This window comes from Tyto alba, unplaced genomic scaffold (genome assembly GCF_018691265.1).
Source record: "Tyto alba isolate M040663 unplaced genomic scaffold, T.alba_DEE_v4.0 Super-Scaffold_1, whole genome shotgun sequence".
Taxonomy (NCBI): Eukaryota; Metazoa; Chordata; class Aves; order Strigiformes; family Tytonidae; genus Tyto; species Tyto alba.
Window position 1 is genome coordinate 4,728,941 of NW_024881261.1, and position 25,074 is coordinate 4,754,014.

Consider the following 25,074-nt stretch of genomic DNA (forward strand, 5'->3'; position numbering starts at 1 on the left):
GTACTACGTTTTCAAAATGTGTTTGGCTAGTAGTGCTGAAAAGTATCTTGGTGGCTTTGTGGTGCATTGCAGGTGGTTACTCTCATCCCAGAATCATTTGGTCCAGAAATCAGAGATCCTGTCGTGAGCCTTTGCTCGTGTCTATAATTTAATCCCTTCAATTTGCTTAATGTTTTACTTGTGGCTTTTGGGTTTTTTTGCTTGGCTCTTTATCTCATATGCTTGAAAGGAGACTGTTACCTTATCCCTGCCTTGTTCTCTTAGCTAGGGTCCTACCCCACTTCAGGACAGTTAATTTAAGGTCCCCATGAACAGATGGAGTGTAAACATTTAAACCTGTGTTACTGGACACTGTCCAAAAATGCTTCCATGTTTAAAGAGCAGATTAAGATCTGTCAGATAGGTTAGTGAGCAGCTGAGGGAAGTCGCGTAGTGTTACCTGTGGTAGCAACTGTTCACTGATATGAGCAGATGGGTGATTGAAAAGAAAGGGCAGCTCGCTGTGAATTTGAAGCCAAACACTTCCTGGGTTTAATACTGTGCGTGCTGTAATTAATATACTTGGCAAATAGAAGACATCATTCAAACAGAATTGTGAAATTACTTGTGGCAGATTCTACTTTGCTATGGTTTTGAATTAAGGTGAATGTAGATATTATGTATGGCTTTAAATGAAGGTGAATGTAGATATTATGTCTGCTCTTCTGAGTGTATCTATATATATGTTTTTGTTTCTTTAGGTTGTACAATGCAAATTGAAACCATCTCTGGGAAGATGAAGCTTCCAATAACAGCAGTCTGGTTTGGAACCCACTTGTTTTAAGAATACCTGGGATTTTCTGCCCATATTTGCCTATTCCATCATAAATCAGAGGACAATGTGTTATTTTTATTTTTTGCATATTTTCACTCTACATAACAATTTTTCTTCCTTCTCATTTTGTTCAATGGGAAAAACCTGAGACAGCTCTGTAGCTGATTCTTACTTTGCCACGTTCCTCTTACTGAGTCAAATTCTTGGAAACCACATCCACAGTACATCTATTTTTGTGTGTTGGTTTTGTGTGGTTTTTTTTGTTTTGTTTTGTTTTGTTTTTTTTTCCTGTTGGTGACATATATCACTTTTTGAGTGCTCTTACCTATTTTGGTTTGAACCTGTCCTTTTGCATTGCTGAGTAGTCATAGAATCACTCAAGGAATTAAATAATTTCAGACTTCCAGAAGATGACTCATATGCTTCAGAAACATTTTTATGGCTGTGCTTGGCTCATTAATACAGGAGTTTAACAGTAGTAATATGAGGTATTGCATTAATTGTTGCATACATTTATTACCAAATGACTTGCACCGACAGTGTTTCAAATGCCGCGGACCTAATCATAATAACCAGAAGTGTCCTGTTTGCAAAGGGGAAAGTAAGATCCCTTTGTACACCGATAGCAAGCAGATGAAGTTGCTTGCAGTTTTGGAAGTAAGGACTGATCACAGGGAAAGCTGGAATGGATTTTTCTGCTTGAGGAAGGGGAAGCTATGCAGCTTAATATTTGGGCTGATTATAATGACTCTAGTGATGGCATCCTACATACTGACTGGAGCCAAACATGGCCTGTTGTTAATATCATCTCCCTTCCATTACGGAGCTTTTACTAGCAATCCAAGCTTAATGGACAATGAAAGCCTTAGTGACATGAAAGACCATTACCAGCCTTCTAAAATGAATATTTCATACGTAAAGGATTATCCAAGCATTAAATTAATTATTGACACTATTACTTCAAAGATAGAGTTTATGACAAGACAGCGCCCTGATTTGGAAGAGCTGAGGAAACAAGAGCCACATGTAAGTGTGAATTAAAGTGTGTCTTAAACTGCTGTGCATCTGCTTATTTAAAGACTTCTGGGTCAATCTTATACTGCGGTTAAAAAAAATGCAACTGCTCAGATCTTCATATAGTGATTTACACCATCTAAAGCCTCCTGATTTACACCAGCTGAAAAGCTGATATGGTGGATCACATCCTTCTGAGTCATGGGCAAAATAGATGGGTTATATAAATGGTCTTGACATCTGAAACAAAAAATCAGACTGTCTACCGATAGCTGTACAATCGCATTGAACTTTTACCTTGTCTCATACAAGATCATTCTGACTTAGATTTGACAGTCATCTTAAATGATAAATAAGAAAAGAGCCTTTCTGATAACTGATTACCTTCTAACTGTGCCTTCCTGAAAATGCGATCATTGCAAACATTATATTTCAGAGTTAAAAACTGGAAGTTAATTTGATTTGAATATTACATTACAGTTTGACTTTAAAAATTAATTCCTGGGGATGCAGGGTAGTTGGGGGATTGCTGAAGTCTTTTCTGGCCTTAAAGTCAAAGGATTTCTAAATGGACTCCTTTCCCAGTCCAGCTGTTTGTACAGGATTTGGTTCTGCTGTCATCAGAAAAAATAACTTGGATCAAATTTGTAGTTAAAAAAATAAGAGTTAAAAATGTCCACATAGTATTTCTATTGTGTTCTCTCACTGTGCTGTTAGAAATTTATAACTTTAATTTTTTTTCTGCCTTGACTGAAATTGTTGTTCTTTGTTTCAGATGTTTTCAGTAATTCCTAATAAATTCCTTCCAAATAGCAAGAATCCTTGTTGGTATGAAGAGTACAGAGGAAACACAACCACGGATCCTTATGCAACAAACTCCTATGCACTGTATTCAAAGCGCTTTCGGACCATATTCGATTACCTCAGGAAGGTATTTTGGAACCACTTGTACCATTATAAGGACAAACACTACCGCCTGCGCTGTCTGCCCCATTTCTACATCATTGGCCAGCCTAAGTGTGGGACGACAGACCTGTACGACCGGCTCAGGCTGCACCCCGACGTTCGGTTCTCAGCAATCAAGGAGCCACACTGGTGGACAAGAAAACGGTTTGGTGAGTAAACATGTCCTCTGGTATCCAGGCAAGTTGTGTCTATTAAACTTTGACATTTCTTGTATATATCTGGGGTAAAGTTTATGGATTTTCTCCATATTGGCTTACCTTGAAACCACTGGAGTTAATAGTTTTGAAAAATCCAGGTGATAGCTGCTCAGTAGGTTCCAGCCTGCTTTTGCTTAATGATGTTTTTGAGCTAAACTTTTCAAGATGATGCACATTTCATTTGGTTTATTTGCAGTGGTTTGGAAAAATCTAGGAGAAAAATAAAAACACTAGATAAAGCCAACCCTGTGAATTAGTAAAAGCAGGAAGAGGAACTATTAGGTTGTGATGGGAGATTTAAAGAATAGCTGTGATAGTTTCGTATTGCAAAATTCTGCAAAGTTTTTCTTGAATGATGGTTCAGTATTTGAAATGTGGGTGGATTCAGCCCTTATAGTTCAATAAATAAAACTGTGCTTTGTGGTAGGAGTTTCATTAGTGTTGCAGCTCTAGTCAAGCACTGAACAGTAGAGATGCTCTGCATGAGAATGCTCTCTCACAACAAGAAACCTGCACATATTTTTGATGCTCTTTTCCTGGGTGACATCAATATTTCATGAAGTGACCCTTCATCTCTGAAGGCAGACCTGAATAGTTGAGGTTATGGCCTGCTGGAGCAAAACGCATCCACCCCTCGTGATTGCACCTTCAGAGGGTGTCTGAGGGCAGTGGGGCTGAGCACATCGTTTTATCCATCTGAAGTATTTATATCTTTCTTGTTCTCTCTTTCCTGGGTGCCAAGGAAGGCCAGTCTTGTGGTTAGTGACTAGATGAGACACAGAAGACCCATTTTCAATTCCTAACTCTGCTGTGTGCTTAGTGCCTTCCACTAAACATGGCTGTGTATAATGCTTGCTGTATTCCACCCAGGGTCTGGATTTTCCCACTGTTGGATCTAGCTGTTAAGTGCTGGTATGCTCTCACTTTGTATGACTTTTGGTATCAAAGATCACAGGCTTTTCAGTGATACTACTATTTCCAAGGGGAAAATACTGGCTATTTTACAGTGACATCTTCGCTTCTGTTCCTCATTTACTGTTGCTTTAGTGCAGACACTGCCTGTGGAAAAAGGAAAAACATAGCATGATGGAGTAGATTATTTGATGAGGACTTTGCATCACTGCTTTCCTTTGGTGCTTTTCTAAGCTTCATTGAAATGGGAGACTATCTCTTCTAATGAACTGCCATGACTAAAGGCAAGAAAGTACACTTTCTGAGGGACCAGGAACCTGCAGTGCTGATCCTGTTCTTTATTTTGGGGTCACACCTTCGGTTCTTTATTTATTCTGCATGTGGTGTTGCCATTTCCATCTCCCTTCCCTGTGTCCTGGACCCCAGGAGAACCTCTGAGCTCCTGCAGATGGGACTTTGTTCCTCATTGCTTGGTGAGGAGGAGGGCTTGGCCACAGAGCTGGGATTTTATGATTTTGTTGTGTTGTTAGAGTTTGTATTTTCTAATGCCATAAGAAAGTGGCTAAAATAAGTATTTTAGACATTTTCTAAATGTTTATGATAAACTAAGAGTTAAAGCAGTATGACGAAAATACAGTTTTGCTTTTGAGATAATTTGGTCGAGATAAGGAGACACTGGAGGCACCAGTGTGAATGGAGGAGTCAGGCAAACTCAAACAGGAGAAGCATCATGGTGCCCCATGAGAAGGCACTCATTCATCACAGTCAGTGGCTGGCTGAAGACAAATGATAAGAATTACCTCCTGCCCCGAAGATGAAAAGTCAGATCAGTGAAGAAAGGAGATTTTAGACTTGGATGCCTTCCAGTGCGAATGCTGTGCTCCTTGTCTCTGGGTGTGTAGGTGCAGGGACTGTGAGCAAAACCATCTGTGGAAGATCATGTCTTCCATGAGAGTGCTGGCAGGAAGGGCTGAACCAAACTGATATGTTAAGCTAAAATCCTTCATACTAAAAAATTCTCTACAACTACATTAGCCTCAACGTAAACGTTTGTAATTAATGTTGGAGGAGGCAGTGCATCCAACCTCACTAAAGCAAGACTGGACTCACTAAAGCTCATAACTGGACCTACCAAACAGGCAGAAGAGTGTAAGAAATCATGCTGGAGTGCATATAATTTGAAAATAAGGATAAATTCCTATCTCTGTGCTGAATTCCTAGCTCTGTGCTGGCAGTCACAAACCCTCCACTTGCAGTCTTGTCAGCCACTGGGGACCAAGTGCAGATCCTTGAAGAGAAGATTCTTTGCATAATTAAATTTTTTGAAGTTATTTTGTAAAGCTGAAGAATAAGGAAAGATTGCAGAGCTTGTGATCTCATGGGAGGGAGATCTGTAGAGATGACCTTCCGATCATCTCAGGCTGTCTGCCACTGAGAATGGAAGATTAAGTTTGCTCCTGGTGGTTCAGTCCATCCTTTCTGCCTCAACAGTAAATTTGCTAATGGTTACTATTTAAAAAAAAAAAAAAAAAAAAAAAAAGAGTACGACAAATAGACTAACTAGTGAAACTGAGACAGCCCCCTTTATAAGCCAGCTAGTGGATATGACTTCTAACAGCTTCTGGCTGTTAGCTGGTGTAGGTTGTAACACTGATCTGGACAAGAAAGTCTCTGTTCTATGACATCTGATTCAGTGGATTTTTATGAGACTGACTAATTTCAGCTGAAGATAAACAGCCCTCCCGGGGAGGCCCCATTGCGCAAATCACTTCTTTCCCATTCTGCTGGGATGGTTGATGTTCTACAAGACTTTGTCCCAGCTTGACTGTCTCTCTTTCCTGGCTCTTAGCCACAAATACTATTCCCATGGTTGGAGTGGCAACAAACCAAGGCAGCCTGTAGCACCATGTGTGGACTTTTCCCCTCAAAACAAGTCAAAATACACTGCTAAGCTTTCTTCTACTCTCATTAAATCCCACTTTCCTAAAGGGGAAAATCAGAGGGAATGGACAAAAGAACTCCCTTGCTGAGCTTTCCTCACACATGATTGATAATCGGTGGCCTTGCAGGAATAAGAAGGGGAGACCTGAGAAGTCCTGCTCTGTACTGTTATCTTTGCTCCTACTCTGTTGCCTTCCTAATACCATCCTTGGCCACTGCCCACTTGAGGAACTCTCCTGTGGTATGGTAAGAATCAAGAATGCAAAGATGGACATGGGGAGCATGTACAGAAAGTGAAGTGAGACTAGGTTTAGAAAGAAGAGTGGAAAAAGGAGTATAAAAATCACAAATGTGGCTCAAGATGCTGAGAAATGCAAAGAGAAGGTGATGCTGAATACACTCTGGTGTGGAGGGAAGGAGGGGCGAAAAAGATGACACTATCATGGAACTTTGTTTTCACACTTGTGAAAGACAAAAACATGAATGCTTTTCCAGTTTTCTGATTTTGATAAGTGCATGTTGATTTGCATATTTGGCATCAGAGCCTGTTCTCAATTTTGATACAGTAAATCTAGTGGGAGTCCGATATTACTTCAGTGCATATTGGTGCAAATGAAAGCAGAATCTGGTCTTTTACATTCCTTACAAAAGCTATATTTAGAAGAAAATAAATGCAAGCTATTCATGCAGGAACTATGAAACTGAACACTTAAGATATTTCACATCGCTGTGAATTTATGGCCTAATCGTTTAGTATCTCAAATCTCAGCTACTTCATTATTGACACTTTTATCTGAGTGTTACACTTCACGGGTCTAATTTTGTGCTGACGTTAGGTGGCTCAGTGCCAGCCACGTCAATGAAGCTGTCTTGATTTACACCAGTAGTTAATCATGCCCTGCTATTATTTTTGTGTTTTGTTTTTTTTTTTTTTTTAAATAAACGTCTCTCTTTTCACTGTTTTTAGGAATCATTCGTCTGAGGGATGGATTTCATGATCGCTACCCAGTGGAAGATTACCTTGACCTGTTTGACTTAGCAGCACATCAGATTCAGGGTGTGCTGCAGAGCGAAGCGGCAAGAGAGCGCGGCAAGATGAACAACATCATAATTGGTAGGGCAAACGCAGCCTCTGAAATACATCTCTGTAGCTCCAGGTTGGCAGCGTGCGTAGCTGAGGCACGAGAGGGGCATTTTCCCAGATGTGAACATCTGACAGCACAGGGCCCATGATGTTGGTTTTCTCTTCTGGGTGTGGATAGTGCAGAAGTTCTTGCCTTTTCCTGGAGTACGGTTACTTGCTTTGTTAAAAAGTTGTGATTATCTTTAGAAAATGCCTGAGCAAGCAATAAATGTCTGATGAACAGCAGCAAATAATTAAATCTTCTTTTAAAAAATAGTGAGAATGACCTTGGTGACTCCTTCAAACATTGTTTTCGGTTTGTTTTCGTTACCAGGGGTTTGTCTGCAGTGATGGGGTTGTAGCTGCAGGTTCATGTGCTGTAGAAGTGTGTTGGGGATAACATACTAATTGTGGTATTGTGACATACAACGGGTGCTGTAGAAATCCTGTGTATGACTGGAGACAGTTTCCATGATAGCAACACAGCTCTTCTCAAGCTCCAATGTAAGATACATGTAAGAAGGACTACCATTTTTTGTGTCATCATGCCTATGTAGCCTATGGTGGACTGAAATAAATATGATTAAACTCCTGAGCTGCTTTGTTAACAGCAAAGATAATGCAAGTTTCAAGAGCAGGGATCTAGAGTGTCAAGTTGAAGCTATCTTGCACTGCATTTCTTTTCAGTCATGAAACCTGGAGGATACTATTTGAAGATAATCTTACTGTTTCAGCTGATATTAAATTACCTGTTTAGCATCAAAAATGGTTTAAAAATGCTGTCATATCGTACCTTCTGGAAGACCGTGCTTAGGACTGGGCTCTAGGGAGGGATCTGTGGATTACTTTCCATCACACACAGTGACCATGAGGAATGTCAGCAGAAATTTCTAAATTCTGCTTTTGCTGTCTGCTAAAACCATAAAACTGAGAGGAAGAGAGTTTTACCAGTCTTATTCTGTCACCTCAAAATTTCCCAGGGAAACCAGACAATTCCATGAAAACGCTAGTTGTGTGGAAGACAGTTCCCTGTTGAAAAGAGACTTTTCAAGTAGGCCTGAAGTCATTCTACTGAAAGTAGAGACAAGATTTTTGCTGCCTGACCTCAGAGAAAATACCCACAGAATAATTTTTTGGGGGTCTCATTCTAACCAAAAAAAATTAACCTGTTGTTGGCTGGATGAAATGATGATGATCATGTCTTATGTTGTTTAAACCAGAGATTTACTATAGTATTTGTTCAATACTTCCTCAGCCTCCATTTAAGTTCATAATTTGCTTTATTAAATATTCAACATTGAGCAAAATTTGCAAGATCTGGTCTTAAAAAATGTTGCCATCAAGGATATCTGCAGATTTTCCTCCTACTTACAATAATATCTCCTGTCCTTTCATGGGTGAAGTGCTTATACTAATTAAATTCACTAATCTAATTGGCAACGTACATCTTTGATTACTTACCTCCTGTTACAGCTTTTTCTAGAGTTCGCATTGTGTTTCTTTTTCCTGTAGTCTCATTTTTTGTTTCATTAAGGTTCTGTTCGCTTTTCTTATTAAGTTTACAGGAAAAGTCCTGAATGATTATACTCATTAATTCAGTCTTTTATGACCTTGCTAAAAAACAAAACAAAGCTAGCTAGTCTAAAATGAATCTTTATGAATATCAGGTTTGCTTGGAACTCTCAATTTTCTTTTTTCAGATGACTAGAAAGAAAAACCAAATTAAAGCTATAAACATTTCAGTAGTTCATCATGTTCCATTATTTTGAAGAGTTCAGCTTCTCTGGACGTTATACTTAGTGGGTAATAATTGCCTTTTCCCAGAAAAAAACATCATCTGCTTAGGGATGAACCATAGCGGACAACACTGATCTAGCCTAAGGCATTCTGAGCAGGACTTGTTTATTTGTGATCATTAATAGGATAAATTCAGAGGAATGTCTTGTGAAAACACAGTATGACTTTAATCCATTAATGACTGAATAAAGAGGTTATACGTTTTTTCTTCAGGCAATTTAGTAATTCATATCTTCTTTAAGTTCATAAGAAAATGAATATATTTTTGGTTGTGCTGCAGTAATTTGACATAATTGCTATGAGAGTGATTAATTTATTTAATGTTTAGTATGGCTTGTTCTCTTTGAGGATATTAAATCTGTATTATAAAACAGAAAGGAACACTGTCAAATTGTCAGGAGTATGTTTGGCTGCTTCAGGAAATTAATATCATAAGAGTCGGCAGAAACCAGAATGATGTGTTTTGGTTTTTTTTTTTTATTTCCCCCCTCTCCCCTTAATTTTTGACAGTCATTTTGTTATGGAAAGATATGCCTTTCCGAACCCAGGCTCTCCTGTGCTGGCTGAGTTAGAGCAGCACTTTCAGTCCCTGTTAATGCTTCAGCATGATTCAGTTGTGTGCCTGTGATCTTCCCTTACTTGGGGTCTGCCAGCACATTTGTGGTGGTGGCAGCTGATCCGGCTGCCACAATGAATGTGGAGTGGTCTGGTCTGTGATGTTAAGAGAATCTGCCCATTTAATGTTTAAATGCTTTGATTTTATTTAGTTCAGATAGCACATTAGCACATGTGTAAGCAGATATTCTTATGCTCAGGTTTTGTCACTATGTATAAGCTAATCGGAATAAACCCACTACAGCACCAAATAGGATCAGAGGTCTACAGAGCAAAAGTATGAAGGAAGATCAGAAAATCTAATCGAGAGAGGAATAAATGGCTTGATGAGGTCATAGCCTTTAATCTTTGGCGTGATTTAGGCAAACATTTTTGAGGGAGCAGTTTAAGCTTGACCATTCCTGTCACAGAGATGTAGCAGTGACTTTCCAAGGTCGCTCTCATCCCTGGAGTGCACTATTCTGTAAATCCACATATGCAAGTGCTCATACCCATTTGCATTATACAGTCTTCTGATCGCACAGAAATAGCTGCATGATGTTTCTGTAGTATGGCTATCTCTTGTCCTATATTCAGTCTTTTGTGTTTCTGCTTCACCCAGCGTGGGAGCTGGGCTAATTGAGTTTTAATTGACAAGTCAAAGCCCACCGACGATTAGGCAGTGCTTTGGCTAATTAATTTAGAATGGAAAAGCAGAGCTGTTGTAGACACTCAAATTTAGCCAATGGACCTGATCTTCTGAAAATAGGCAAAATGAACATGACAGAAGATTAATGTGTTTTCTAACAACTCCCAGACTTTATTAATGAATCACATTATGTTAAGCCGAAGTTTGGAGCCAGTACCTTTTTCATGTTGTGTTTTGGCCATTTCTTGAAATCCTTATTGAACTTTCCCAGAAGATTAAAAAAAAATGAAGAAAAAGGGAAATCATATGCAAGTCTGTAAACCTATGACATTATTATTTTTTCATCTCATTCCTTTCAATTCAATAAACCTCATTAACAATAATTAGTTCTCATTAGACTGTCAAAGAGTGGAAGTTCCCAAAAAGCTTCTGTATGTGTTTAATGAAACAGTAGTGTGCCACATAAATGCCAGTATTATTTAAGAAGACAGGGAAGATTACACATTTCAAAACACTGTATCAGAACATTTATTTAACAGCTGAAGCATCACATACCTTGTCTGGCAGAGACATTACTGATTGTGTTTCTCCCTGTAGCATTACATTCAGAGTAAGCTTCAGAAACTCAGAATGTCAGAATCTGGCATTTAACCAAATGCGTTATTTATTCTATAGACCTTTTGTCTAATAGGTAGTAAATAGTTATATTTTATTTAATCTACATGAATAATTGTGGTTATATAAAAAGGATCTGATAATAGATAATTCTCAAAAAGGGATATTTCAAACTGCGGTGACACAATGCAGCTGGTTAGTGCATTTTTATTAATGCTTCCCATGTGCTCACTGACCCTCCTGTTTACGTTCTAAACACTATTGATCCACTGGAGTGGTCGTTTCTGATTTGTTCTTCAGTTTGTGTTGAATTGTACAATTTGTTAGCAAGTTACTGCTCCAAGATCAGGAGCATTAAAACCAGCCCTTGGGGTGCTACAGAGAGCATGGCAGGTCTTTGGCAGCGACGAGCTCCTGCCTCCTTGCTGGAGGGTGGGACAAACCCCTGAGCAGTTCGTTTCAGCCCCAGTCAAATATATCTGAATGTGTTAACCACTAACAGGAAGCAATGTGGTTAGTGAACGGTCATATTTCAGGTGGAATTACATAAAACCTGACTTAGCCATCATTACATTCACAACGGTACAAGGCACTGTGATTACTCTGGCTCTGGGGAGCATTAGCCAGATCAATTTGTAAGAACCAAGATATGTTGAAATTACTAGAGTAAACTTTAATCATTCTACACCATTTCAAAGTTCAGCTGATTTCCACTGCAATACAAGGAATGCTTTTGCACTCTAATACAAAGATGCTCTTAATTTCCAGGGGAGGCCAGTGCCTCGACAATGTGGGACAACAATGCTTGGATTTTCTTTTATGACAACAGTACTGAAGGAGAACCTCCCTTCCTAATCCAGGATTTTATCCATGCTTTCCAACCAAATGCCAAACTTATCATCATGCTGAGGGACCCTGTTGAAAGGTGAGCAAGTATCACGTTGCTAAAGTACACAAGAAATTTTTCTTACTATGATAATTTTATTCGCTCTTGCTCTCTTGGATGCAAATAAATGTTCACATCATATTTGACAGAGTTACTTGGTTTATGATGAGAGCTGCCAAGGAGTTTTATTCTGTGTATTTTGGCAAATGTAATTGTGATAGTGTTTTAAAAGGAGGTATGTGAGTATAAATGCCACAGTGAATGTCATGCACGGACACCTGAGCTACTCTGAAGAAAAGAATTTATGCATTGCCAAACGCATTATAACTCCATTACCTGAGCTAATATGCCCTAGTTCTCAGCAGGGCTCACTAGACTGAGTATGGCACAGCAGTTACAGGTCTCAACATAAGTGGTCCTGTGAAGTGCTTCGATTCATGTTAAATAATACAGTTTGTGTCTTCAAGGCAGATACTATTAAAAATTATTAAAAGATTGCCAATAGCTCCAGAGTCAGCAAATGATGCCAACTTTTTTTAGTCTTAAAAATGCTTAGTGAAACAGTCATATAAAGCTTCACGAGGCAATTTTGGCTTGCACGGCCAACAGCTACTTAGGAGTTCATCCTTGGTCTTCCTGACTTTGTTTGCAGTGAAAGGTCTCTGCTTTTGCAAAGGTTTGCGTGGTTCTTGATTGGTTCTCCATTGTGTTAGCCTGGAATGCCCTTCTTCCCACTTGCATTTCACTTTCTCCAGTCTTCCTCCAGTTTTCTGGGGCATTTCTTTCCACTGTGTAGTCTGAAGGAGGATGATAATGGTGAGGGTAATGGAGAGAGTGAAGGGGATGGAGTCAGAGTCCAAAACGATAGACGAAGAGGATGTGAATTCCTTCTCTCTGTAGCTCCATAGTGATATTCAGGATACTTGGGACTAGGTCAGTGCTCAAGGGCAAATCCCCAGAAAAGTGCTGAGGAAAGAGAAGGGGATGAAGATGATGATGGGGACCAGGCCCTGCTGCGAGCTCGGACACTGGGAGAAGGGCAGGCATGGGGTGCTTGTGGTGGCAGCCCATACTGGAGCCATCCCGTACCCGTACCAGAGCGACGGGGCCATGGGAGGGGATGGGTGCTCCTTGAAGAGCTTCCCCCATGGTAGGACACGGCTACTGGCGAGAGGCAGAGCTGTGAGAGTGTTTCCCATCTCCTATGGCAGGAAATACAGCTCTTGACTTTTAATGGCATCTCCTGACCTCAGGATTTAACAGATGGTAATTTTATGCGAGAGAGCTGGCTGAAGTGTCTTCCTCATGTAAATTACTGACAAATTCCCTGATTGCTTTAACCACCTTCTGTAATGTGGGTGTAGCTCTTTGCCAGCTTTTATAAGGGTGAGATAAAAAGTCAGCTTCATCTCCCTTATTGTATTTACTATAAATTGGTTTCTTTTTGTTTACAATTCCCTATGCCCTTGTTCCTGATAGCTCATCTGAACTGCAGGAGCAAAAGCATCCGTGGCAGAAGGGGCAGCCTGGGCAGCTCCATCGGTGATGCAGGGCAGTGTGGCAGTTGCCTTGCAGTAGCCAGGAGGATGTGGGTGCTGCACAGTGTCTGGGACAGGGTCCGATCTAACCTGCACAGGGTCTGGTCTGTCTCCCAGCGGGGGATGTTTGGAGGACATCAGGGTTTGTGATGGTGGGTGTCAGTGGTGTCATCATTTATTTGTAATGGCTGGTGATTGAGGGTAATGACTACAAGTAGCCAGAACAGCTGAAATCTTAATCATCAAAGGCTTTATTTCTAGGCAGATGTCACCAGAATTAAAAACAGATGGAAAGAAACATAGAAAATCTCAACTGCCCTGCAGAGAGAGAACTTGTCTTCAAGAACGTAGTTTTCCATAAGATGTCAGCAAGTCTTAAAATGAGGCATTTATTGTAAAGGAAACTTAGAAATAGTAAGCAGTCATATTAAACCTTTTAAATAGAATTGCAGCCAGGCCCATGCTGTACGTGATGGCTTCCGGCTGATTTCCCCCAGCAAGAAGCTTTTCACCTGCTCTGCCAGGAGCAGTTGGTCCCGCCATCCCTGGGACAAGTGGGGCAAGCCCAAGTCTTGTTAATGTACACACTTTTCTGTAAGCAGGAGATACTGTAGTGTGCCTAATTTAGTTGAAGTTGGCTGGCTTTGTCCCTTAGCTTCTTCCCCAGCTCATCCTCGTATCCTGCACTGGTGGGGTGGCTCTTTGGTGGGTGCAGCAGGAGGGACCCAAGGTCTGCCATTGCAGAGTGAGAGGATGCACATGGTGCCGTGGTTGTGGTCCTCAAGCACTGGTGGGCATCACTTTGAAACGGCCTGCCTGACCAGTCTGGTCCAAGACTGGTACATTCCCTCTGCTCTGAGATGGAGTTTCTTCATTTAAAGAAAACTGTCTGAAGTGCACTTGACAGACTGGGAAGAGCTGGACAAAAATCAGAGTCTTTGTCTTTCTTAGTTGGTGAGTCCTATACATAGTAGTGGGTGCCTCTGCCTCATCTTCTATAGTTTGCTATCATTTTTCTTTTAAAAAGTATGTAAAATTTTAATTTAAAGCATCCTGCAATAAATGTATCCCTTTTCTTCCTTTTCCAGTGAACAAAGAGTCTTCATTTGTTTCATATGGGAATTAAAATCCTGTTCTTGCAAAACACTAACATAAATAATGTGTGCAGCGCAGCTATTCCTGTGCTTAAGTGCTTTGCTGGATAAGGGCCTAAACTTTCTAAATTAAATGACGAATTTTTAAGTACCTGTGGAAATCTAGGGAAGTTGAAAAGTAAATAAAGTAAGTGCAATACAAAAGGTTACTGCAACAATAAAATGAGACCTGAATAAATGAATTGTTTTAAGACATTTCTTAGACACCTGTATTTTTTGAAAGAGGCTGAAAGATACCTAGGATTTTTGGAATTTTGTCAAGTGGTGGGTGCTATGGAGGCATAATATTTGTGCTGCAAACACACTTAGGAAATGGACTCCTCAAATGCTACAAAATTGTCTCCAAAATCCTGCAGTATTGTTGGGGTTCTGTTCATAGTTTCTAAGGCTAAATACGAAAGAAGCTTAGAATATCATGTTTGTCAGATCTGATATTTGTGCCTTGTCAAAGCATTTCCTTTGTCTCTTTGAATCATGTTTATCTTGGAAAAGTTTAACCAAGGTTTCAGGGATTAATGCTAAAGTAGAAATTTTCCTTGCCTGTAGGTTTCACTACCACCCCTGAAAGGGATTTGAATTTAGATAATCTTTTTTAAGAGATACAAAGCACTTGTAGAATTTATGCTAAAAATGTGCAATGGGGGGATACTTCTCTGCTGTAAGTCAGAGAAATTCCTGTTGCTGATGGGTTTTCTCACAGCAGCTGCTGAGGGAGGGGCTCTGCTTGCCTGTAAACTGTGAACTCACGTGAGGCCATGTCCTGTTGTCCTCAAAGTAGAGGTGGGACTGCTTGGGGAATGCAGCACTACAGACTGGAGCACAAATGTGAACCATTCACCTAGCTGAAGTATTTTAGCTTAAAAAAAAAAAAAAACCAAGAGGTGGAATGCTGTAAATTGGGAGGTTTTGACAGAGAGTCAACACAGAAACAATATGGCACTGGAGGTTGAACTTTCTACAAAAACTAGGTAATCTAGGCTTTTTCCTATTTTTGATGATGGCCAGCTTCGTAATCACATGAAAATCACTCAAACCCATTCCCTTCCTCTGTTGGTTTTGATTTCAAGTTAAACTTTTGAGATAAAGACTGTTCCTATCCATGGCAGTGTGGAGCACCAAATATAGAGGGGTACCAATGTCAGTTGAGACCAGTTCTACTCTTCATAGATAACATAAATTGAACCTATATATGTATTTGAAAAATTTGCCTTCTGAAGAAAATACTGGCTTGAACACTAGGTCGAGTTCTCAAGGGATGACATTTAGCAACTCCCTGGAGTAGATGCTACTCTGAGCCAAAACTCAACAAAATGAATAGAAAATGTGTCACTGGCTGAACAGACTGTCAGTGGGGCAGTGTTACACACATGTACGCTTTCTCTTGATTCGTGTAACTGATTGCCATTGTCATGTAAATATATCTTTTTTCACTTCCCCTGTCATTTACTTACACGTATCTCATTTGCAGATTGTATTCCGATTATCTGTACTTTGCAAGTGCTAATAAATCTGCAGAAGATTTTCATGAAAAAGTGGCAGAATCACTGCAGCTGTTTGAAAATTGCATGCTGGATTACTCATTGAGAGCCTGTGTCTACAACAACACCCTGAACAATGCCATGCCCGTATGTATTTCCAAGAACATTTGATTCCTTGCTTGTTTAATTGTATGTTGTGTCAAGGATATTAAAATACCAAAATACTGTGCAACTAAGCAGCAAGAAATAAAACTTTCTTGCTTTTCATTTGTAAAGCAGATGACATAAATATATATGTAAGCATGTAAAAGCTGATGTACTGGCTCAGCTGTCTCCTCAGTCTGTTCCCTGATGAATGCCAACAGTAATAATACAGTCTTCCTATTGTGCAAGTGTATGGAGAGCACATTTAGTGAAGATTACAGTTTAATGTGTAAGCTTTTTGCAGATCTCTCCAAAAAGTAGCTATGGCAAGGATCTTTGTGGTACGAAATTGCCTCGAAATCAAAATAGATTATGTATTCTTCCTCAAGAAAAGACTACCAATAACTAGATAAAACTTTTTTCTTTTTTTTTTTTTTTTTTTTTTTTTAAATCATGTACATCAGAAAATGATAAAAGGAAATACAGAAACTGCTGACAGGGGAATGGATAAGTATTACAGGCTCAGTGTTCCAAAATTCACATTTTCAGTGTAGAGCTGACTTCATGTTTTGCTTGAGGGGAGAGAATAATATGGAAGAGATTGACTTGAAGTATTACGTCTGGCCAGTTTGCCATTCAATCCTCTTTTATTTGCTCAGGCTCAGAGGGAATACTTCCCTCCTTTGTCTCCGGGGTGAAGTTATTGCCTCCTCCACTCGATAGAATAACCATAAAAGAGTGTATTGCTCAGGCTTGAGCCCTGCAGCAACAGGGCAAACTGGGCATTCCTCTTACTTGCCTTGGCAGGTAGACTGGAGCTGCTCGTCTTTGACGATGGCCTCCAGGACCTCCACAGACACACACTGCTGCTGGGCAATATCACAGTGTTTTCCAACCATCTGCTTGCACAAATGCATTTCTTTCAGTGTGGGGAGAGCAAGGCAGAGAGAGAACTAGAGGAAAAGATTTTTTTTCTCTTATCTTCATCCTCGGGGTGCAGAGCCGATCTTCATTTGTTGTTTTAGGCAGCTCTCTGAAGAAGATACTTTTGAAAACAAACAGAGGACGCCTCTTTCCAGAGAGCCACAAGCAGGTGTTCATAATAAAACAAATGCTAACTGTGCTCCTCAATGGGCTTTTTTAGCTGCTTCTTCAGCCAAGTTGCTAAAGTCTGTTATGTGCATGGTCTGCTATATATTGAAAAAGGAGGGATTATTTTCCCTAGTGAGCTCATTAAATTGCTACTGCACCAGAAGAATTTTGTTTTGCTAGTTGTTAATATATTCCTGAAACAAAAGAGGTGTCATAGACATTGTTGCTGATGATAGATGCTAACCTGTAAAGAAAGGGGTGTTTGTTAGCTTATTCTCACTTAGAATCAGTGAAAAGCATATTACCTGGAGAAAGGCATACTGAGCCAGGGTAGTCAAACTGAAAGTGCAGAAATGGATGTTAGGAAGGGGAGGATGGCTTGGGAAACTCTACTGATGCCTTTGTTGTATAGGGGGAAGCACTGAAGCTCTATGGAAGGAGATAATCTGGTTTAGAAGAACAGCGATGAAAAAGAAGTCAGTACAACACACTATATAGGGAAGAAAATAAAGGTTGTTGCTGATCCCAAGGAAATGGAAAATTAGAGGGACATGTTAGTTAAAATTATGGGGACATATGAGTTAAAATTATTTTTTTCTGGTGAAAAGCTTTAAAAAAAAGATTTGAAACCCTTGTGGGAAAGTGCTACAACCTCAAGCAATACCATGCAGCCAGCTGATGGTTACCTCCATCTCCCAGGAGAAGGAAAAGCAAAACCCATCACTGAGCCACACGTTTGCCCCAGTGTTCAGTGAAGTGGGGCGCTGACCAAGCGCTGGAGTGCTGCCCTGCCAGTAGTGTTGCATGTTAGGCTAATGTTTTAATTAAATAAGATGCTTCAAATTCTCTTGTAGCACATACATAAAGAAGCCTGCTAAATATGGAGGCTTATTGTTACAAGCAGCCAAAGATGCACATCAGAATCATACGTTATGATAATAATGACTTAGCAGTAATTCAAAATATGGCTTATTTTACTGGAATTTAGGTATCAGTGTAGGTCACATGAGTCAGTGTAAGAAATGAAAGACTATTGTTAGCTGACTTCATTGGTTCTGCAGTAATGCGACTTGAAGATGTTAAGTCTCTTTTATGAAAGATACTTATGACTTGGGATTCATGTTTCTCTCTTCTGAGCCTGAAGGGATTTAGAAAAATATTTATAAGCACAGTTGGAGGTTGGACTTTAAAGAACACCAGACTACCCTTTTTCTGTTTCAACTTGTTATGTAAAATTGAGGAGGGAAGAAAAACAGAGATTAGGTCAGGACAGGCTGAAAAACTTCCTTTTCACATCTCTGGCCTAACATAGTCTGACACTCTCATTGCGTGCTCAGACAATGCACCACTAACACTGTCTAGCAGCCATTGTTACTGCAGCTTAGATCTAAATCTAACTGTTGCACTCAGAGGGTACAAGCAAATACACCCAGATCTAATTCCTGACACCGAATCAGAATATTTGTACGACTCATGGCAGTGTGATCTGATGCAGCTGATGCTTAAGGTGAACTAAGCAGCCTCAGGGCCTGGAGAAGGTTTCAAGGTAAGCATCTTCCCTTCTGCTGCTGTTCATCCAGAGGCTGAAAGCCCTCCGTGTCTTCATGAAGGCTGGGTCATCCCGGGCATGGAGGTGAGGTGGCCGAGCATCCTTCTGCATATGGTTGTCTCTGTGCAGCACTTTTACACAGACCTGTGGCTAATGCAGCAAGTGCACAGCCAACCCCTTAGTAAAAGGACATCTCTAACCAGTAGAAAGGCCATTTGCAAAGTTTTCCTTAAGCTGCACTGAAAACAAGAGGAAGATTAAGAAATGTTCAGATATTGTCTTTTTATGGTTCCTCAAGGGAACGTGTTTGGGATTTTTGCCCAAAAGACAGAGATGAATGTTGGTTTGTTACTTCTAGAAGAGTTGTAAGATGAATGAATTTTTATTTATTTTGGAGTTTTTGTGCTTACAGGTAAGGTTACAGGTTGGGCTCTATGTTGTGTATCTTTTGGACTGGCTGACAGTTTTTGACAAAGATCAGATACTCGTTCTTCGCTTGGAGGATCATGCATCAAATGTGAAATACACCATGCACATGGTGTTCCAGTTTCTGGATCTGGGTAGGTATCTTCTGGCTTTTTTTGAGATAAGTGCAAAAAACTGTTATTATCCTTCTTCTAGGTTGTTTCATGCTTTATTACGAGCCGAAACAGAAGCATGGTAATCAGTCTTGAAGGATGCATTAATCTTGTTGCCTGCAGTCAAGCAAAATTGAAGTTCCTCAATTCCCATAGAAAGGCTGGGGTTAGAAGATCTTAATAGGACTATATACCATGTAGAAGCCAGTCCTGCTTCTGAAGGCAGTCAGGGCTTGTTTGTCATGGGCTTACATAGGTGCAAGAGCTATCCAGGCACTTTAAACAAATTGAAGTGCTACCGTGCCAGCATGCACCAATCCAGACTCTAAATCTGAGTATGATGAAAGGTTGCGTTTCTAGCTGGGGAGAAGGGGGGAATTGTGTTTTTGCTGTGTTGATTGAGACATCTGTTGCTAATCCTCGGAGAAACGCTGGCAGACAAAATGTTGCCCAATGTTGATTTGACAGTAGCAAGAGGATGAAAATGTGGCTGCAAAATAGTCTGGCTGGTCCAGACACTGGTCTAGATGATGAGAAAGTTTGAATGTAGCAGATTGAACAGATGAAGAGCTTGGCATCTTCTTCCTGAATATGGTTTATGCTGGAAAAGTCTGTGGGTTTTTATCTTGCTGAAGTACATTGTCAAGGGCTTACATTTATCCCTGTGAGAGGGACACCACTATAGCTGTATAGCACTTTGATCCTACTGACAGTCTCCAAAACAAACAAAAAAAGGGCTTATGTGAGTGAGGCCTGTGGAGTTTCTACCAGGTATTAGACATCATAAAATGAAATAACAGCAGAAAATAATTGCAACTCCAAAATGGACAAGAAGTTATATTCGATGTCATAGTGGCTTTCTGAAAACAATTTTTTTTCCTCCAGAAATGATTTATGCTACTTGTTGTAGAGATGATTAATTGACATGAAAGGAAAACACATTGTTTCCATATTTAGTAACAGTGATTTATTTTACTAATCTAAGCCTGTATTCAATATTCTGAAATATCATCTCTGCTAACACAAATTCCATTTGTCTTCCTCTGGCAAATCTTCTGATTTAGTCATTTGTCTTCTTTAACGTGGACATTTTGGATGAAATATTTTAAGACAATATCCTATTTTTCCACAGGACCTCTAAGTGAGAAACAAGAAGCTCTGATTACAAAGAGTCCTGCATCGAACACTAGACGACCCGAAGACAGAAGTCTGGGACCTATGCTACCAACAACAAAGGCAATTTTAAGAGATTTCTATAGGCCTTTTAATACAAAACTGGCACAAGTTCTTTTTGATGATGCTTTTTTATGGAAGAGGACATAATATGTAAATTTAGTGCCACAAATACAGTGCTTAAAGGAGTTTTTATTTTTTTAAATTCTATTTTTGTGCGTGGATATTTACATTTTTCCCATCCCAAAGAGAAGCCAATTGATGAGCTGAGACTCTCACCTTCAGTCAGCACACTTCATGACAGTTATACCACATTTTCCTTCTGAGAATGTAAAGCATCTTATCAGTTTATCACAACTTCTTTTACCCAGGCAAAAGTGTAGAGTGGAAAAGCATTAGTACAAAGATGATGTCTTACACTCTCCATGGGGATGTTGAAGTTTAACCTTCTCTAAGATGCTGCAACACAGAATTAGCATCAGTTTCCTACACTTACGCTTATAATCTCATTTTCAATATATGTTATTCATTCACTTTTTCAAACTATCAATGTCATTTAGTCATTAAAATCTTTAATTGAATTCAACATAAAATTTTGTTTCTCTTTGTCAGCATATTCACAAATGGTCTTCACTCACACTAAGATTTTTAGGTTTCCTTAATTCTGAAACAAAGCTGAAGGATAATTGCATTTACATAAATTTCCAAGTCTAATTTATATCTTCAAGATAAATGGATTTTCCTAGCCACAGTTCTTGTAAAAGAAAATTTTATATTCCAGGTAAGAATGGATGACTGAAATCTAAACAACAGGACTGATTTAGTGTTTAGTATAACAAATCCATTGTCTTCCATATTTTGTTCATGTAAATACAAATGCGTATCATTTATTCATATCACTCACACATTTTCCCAGGAAACCACTAATGGGCTTGATGTCAATTCCAGTGCTCACTGTGGAGAGCTTTTATGGAGTTTTCTGTTAGGTTTTACACAATTACTCTTCTCCATTGCAAAGAAATACGCATTTTAAAATCGGTATGAAATCTTGTTATTAAATACATAAATGGACAGGATGCACAGTATCTTGCATCCTCATCAAAAGGATGTGGTGTTACCTAATGAATTAGTTGTACCCTATGTGTTTCTCTCTTCATGAAAGATGTCTACATCTAGTTAAAGAGGTTGCAATATGCAGCCTTGAGAAAAAAATATTTTGAAACTTATGGAAAAACTTTGGACCAACCAAAAGTGTTTTATTTGACTAGAATGGCCGTAAATTTTATATAAACGTTCAGTAATTCAATATTTGATTTCAGATGCTCTGGTTAGGGTCACTGTCAGCTGCAGTCTTCCCACAGGTGGAACTGGCCAGCACAGTCTGCCTAAGCTCGGGACTTTTTTAAGAGACAAATGAAAATGCTCCCTGTTGATGATTTCCTTTGAAGGGCTGAATTGATTGTTTCTTCCCTGAATGCATGTTGAGTGGGTCAAATGAAGTTGGTGTCTAGCTAAGATGTATCAAAAGCCCAAAGAATCATCTCTAATTGGCTTCATGTGCCCTTTCAACCTTTATGGTCAACCCCACAATACACCTTACTGACGGATTTACAAATACTAAGGGTAACTGTTCACCATCCTCCTCCATAGGGACAAGTTATTCACCTCCTGTGTTTCTAAATTGAGAATTAATGCTGAAAACTTCATGAATCCTGAGCATTTCACACATGGCTATGATTGATGACATATGAGATTTTTTGGTAAGAAAAATCCATTTCTAGGTCCTTTGCCAACTGGTAATGCACTGTTTAAAAAGGATTCAGTCTGGTGTTTGGAAAGCCTAAAATAAGTAATTTAGGGAAGCAGTCCTAGACAACCAGAACAGATTAGTTCTAGTTCAGAAATGCTTACAGACCAAAAATGGTTAGAGAAGTGAGAATGGTCTGTTTTAGCAGTACAAAAAAAAAGCATCATGGCAGCATAAATCAGAAAATCAGAATGAATTCAGCACTCTTTGCATATGTAAATTTTTCAGTCAACAGTTTATTTACACTAAAGATTTCTGCCAGCTGAGCTCTGAATTAGAGTCAACACTGTGTGGTCAGGATAACTATACAGAATGTTTGCTAACCTCATCTGCCATGGTCAGATACTTCCATTTAGTTGTCAGTTACCACCATGATCTTACCAGCCCTAAAAGCCAATGAATCTGCATTATCTTTTAGCGTGAGCATTAATTCCATGAACAATTCTCACACACTAGTTTGTGCCACGCTGACATATGGTGCTGAACTCTAATTTCTGCCTGCAGATTCATGCAGTCCACCAGTGGTTGGGGAGATTCTCTCTGCCCTCTGCCTATGTATATAATCTAGATCAAAACGTTTAATTGTCAAAATTTCTGCTTTAGGATGAATCATCCCCAGCACCCTGCTAAATCAAGGTTTTGCCTAGTTCTTAGAGGAAGGAGAGAAGTTGAAGGTTCACTTTACAATGGTGAACAGTGGTGACCACATGTGTCCAAGCGTGGAGAAGATCAACAGAGAGCAGATAGTTGAGAGAAGGGGCTACAGCTATAGATGATCTGTTAGGAGCCTGTGGTCCTTCTGAAAGTGAAGTCTCCAATGAGGCTGCTTTTATGTCTTCATCTCTTTCATGAACTCCAAAATATCATCTCTTGATTTAACACATTGCAACCTTATCCTGTTGGGTTGTGGCATGACTAACTATCAAAAAGTAGTGTGTTGGAGGTAAGGATGTTGATCCCTAGTCCAGCCTGTAAAAATAGTATTGGTCAGGTGACTCAGAATGAAATAAAATAGCATTTGATTTTCTTGAGTGATGTGACAGTGCTGGGTGTCAGACCCAGCAGTGTACCACTGCCGTTCAGTGGCTTCACTCCAGCCTTACAGCAAATCTTTACATAGGGTAAGGCTCACCTCAAGTTCTTCCAGCTCCCTTTACCTTTCTGTTGACAATTCTAGCTGTGAAAGAACTCAATATCGTTGTTATTCACTGTAGCATTGAGCTGACCTACACCCCCAAAACAGTAATTTGCTAAGAAATTGGACTTACTATCAAGACAATATATTTTCATGTTTGCCAAGGTGTAGCAGTGGCTCTTTGCGAAGACCTCAGAAAATGTGTGTCTTGTACTGTGGTTTTACTCTTATCTCTGCTGAACAAAAGTAATCAGGCAAACACGAAGCTTTCCTGAATGCAAAGGCACTGAGGAAAGAGTAATTTCCAAATGTTCTCACTGCTACTGCAGAAGAATGTGAAATGTGTTTTCTGTAAGACCTTGCGTGTTTGGGCCAAGCATCTCAGCTGGCTGGAAGAAGCACAGTAAAAACAAAGGATCTCCTGCTAAGAAAAACAGGCACTGGTTGACATGGAAAATGGTATGTTGTTATCTGTTGAGTCCAGTGCACAGGCTTGTATGCTTCAGCTTAATAAACTGAAGATAAACAGTGAAGTTGTCCCAGTTCTGAATATATCTTTCTGCCAAGAAAATAATCCATCTTCCAACTAAGCCAAACTAAAGACAAGGCACAACAGTGTCACAAAAAGTTACTCCAGCTAGATACCCCTAACACAAGCATGTTAAATGAGGCATTTTATGAGCAGCGTTTCTAACAAAACATCCTTGTGTTGTAGTACCATCTTGTGGTCAACCCGGGCAATGCTTTGTGCCGTGGACACGCATGCATTTTTTTCTACATTGAAAAATAGAAAAAGCAGGTGCAAAAAGAAAAAAAATAATTTCCACTTCTCTTCAAATGCCCACAGGAATATAATTTCCAGTTCATCCCAGGAGTTGGGGACCCTACAGAGAAGAACTGACTCCACACAGCCCCAGCATCATTGAACTATACGGTTCTATCTGTATAGGTTGGAAAACACCTTTAAGATCAAGTCCAACCATTAACCTAACACTGCCAAGGCCACCACTAAACCATGTCCCTAAGCACCACATCTACACACCTTTAAATTAACCCCAGTGATGGTGACTCCACCACTTCCCTGGGCAGCCTGTTCCAGTGCTTGACAACCCTTTCAGTGAAGAATTTTTTCCTAATATCCAATCAAAATCTCCCCTTGTGCAACTTGAGGCCATTTCCTCTCATCCTATCGCTTGTTACCTGGGAAAAGAGACCGACCCCCACCTTGCCACAACCTCATCCTTGTGGTCCCCCCTGGGGAGCTGCCGTGGGGTCCTGCGTGCACTGCAGTACCCCACAGCACCAGCACAGGCCATCATGAAACACTTGCCTCTGCACCAAGGGAATTTGTTGGGTCGTGTTATTCTAGTAGAACTTTTAGTTATTAATAAGCAGCCAGCTCAGAGCAGCTGCCAACTGCTTTCAGGTGGTGACCTGGGAATCCCAGTTTGCAGACATGCCTCTAAGGGCTTTGGTCCACACTTCTGCCCGTACCAGCTCTCTGCTTGCATCAAGGGAAAGATGTCATCAGCAGCTGAGGCCAGGGAGATGCTCACCTCCACTGATTTCAGCAGTGTCCTGCTGGGGACCCTGGCTTTTAAGTCACAGCTTCCGTGAAAACTCTGCCAGCTGCCTCAATCAATAGAAAGGCCCTTAAAATGATTGCCAGCGTGGCAGGGGCTTAATGGACTGCCAGGCTGAAAGCTGCCATTGAAAATTAGAGGCCTGCTGTGTACATATTAAGCCACAATTAGCAGAAAATAGGGTTTGGAAGAGACACGAACAGTTATCAATGTATCACATTTGAGAGGAAAGACACACTTTATGTCCCTCACCCTCGTCATTTCTGAGCAACCGTTTGCTTGGTGTAAAAGCTGCCCCTTCAACCAGGTTTAGGTGTGTTGGTGCCTCCACAGAT

General features: G+C 40.0%; 1 protein-coding gene across 3 annotated transcripts in view; it reads left to right on the plus strand.

Annotated features, from left to right (window-relative positions):
• The window catches only part of CHST15 (carbohydrate sulfotransferase 15), a 53,214-nt gene extending 29,525 nt beyond the window's left edge, over positions 1-23,689 (plus strand). For all 3 annotated transcript variants that reach the window (XM_042790465.1, XM_042790467.1, XM_032988687.2), the window contains 7 exons: positions 741-1,840; positions 2,604-2,943; positions 6,812-6,958; positions 11,391-11,547; positions 15,669-15,825; positions 18,876-19,023; positions 20,174-23,689. In XM_042790465.1, the coding sequence (XP_042646399.1) occupies positions 1,253-1,840; positions 2,604-2,943; positions 6,812-6,958; positions 11,391-11,547; positions 15,669-15,825; positions 18,876-19,023; positions 20,174-20,364 (1,728 nt within the window). In that variant the 5' untranslated portion in view covers positions 741-1,252 and the 3' untranslated portion in view covers positions 20,365-23,689. The remainder of the gene's footprint in view (positions 1-740; positions 1,841-2,603; positions 2,944-6,811; positions 6,959-11,390; positions 11,548-15,668; positions 15,826-18,875; positions 19,024-20,173) is intronic.
• Positions 23,690-25,074: the final 1,385 nt, after the last annotated feature.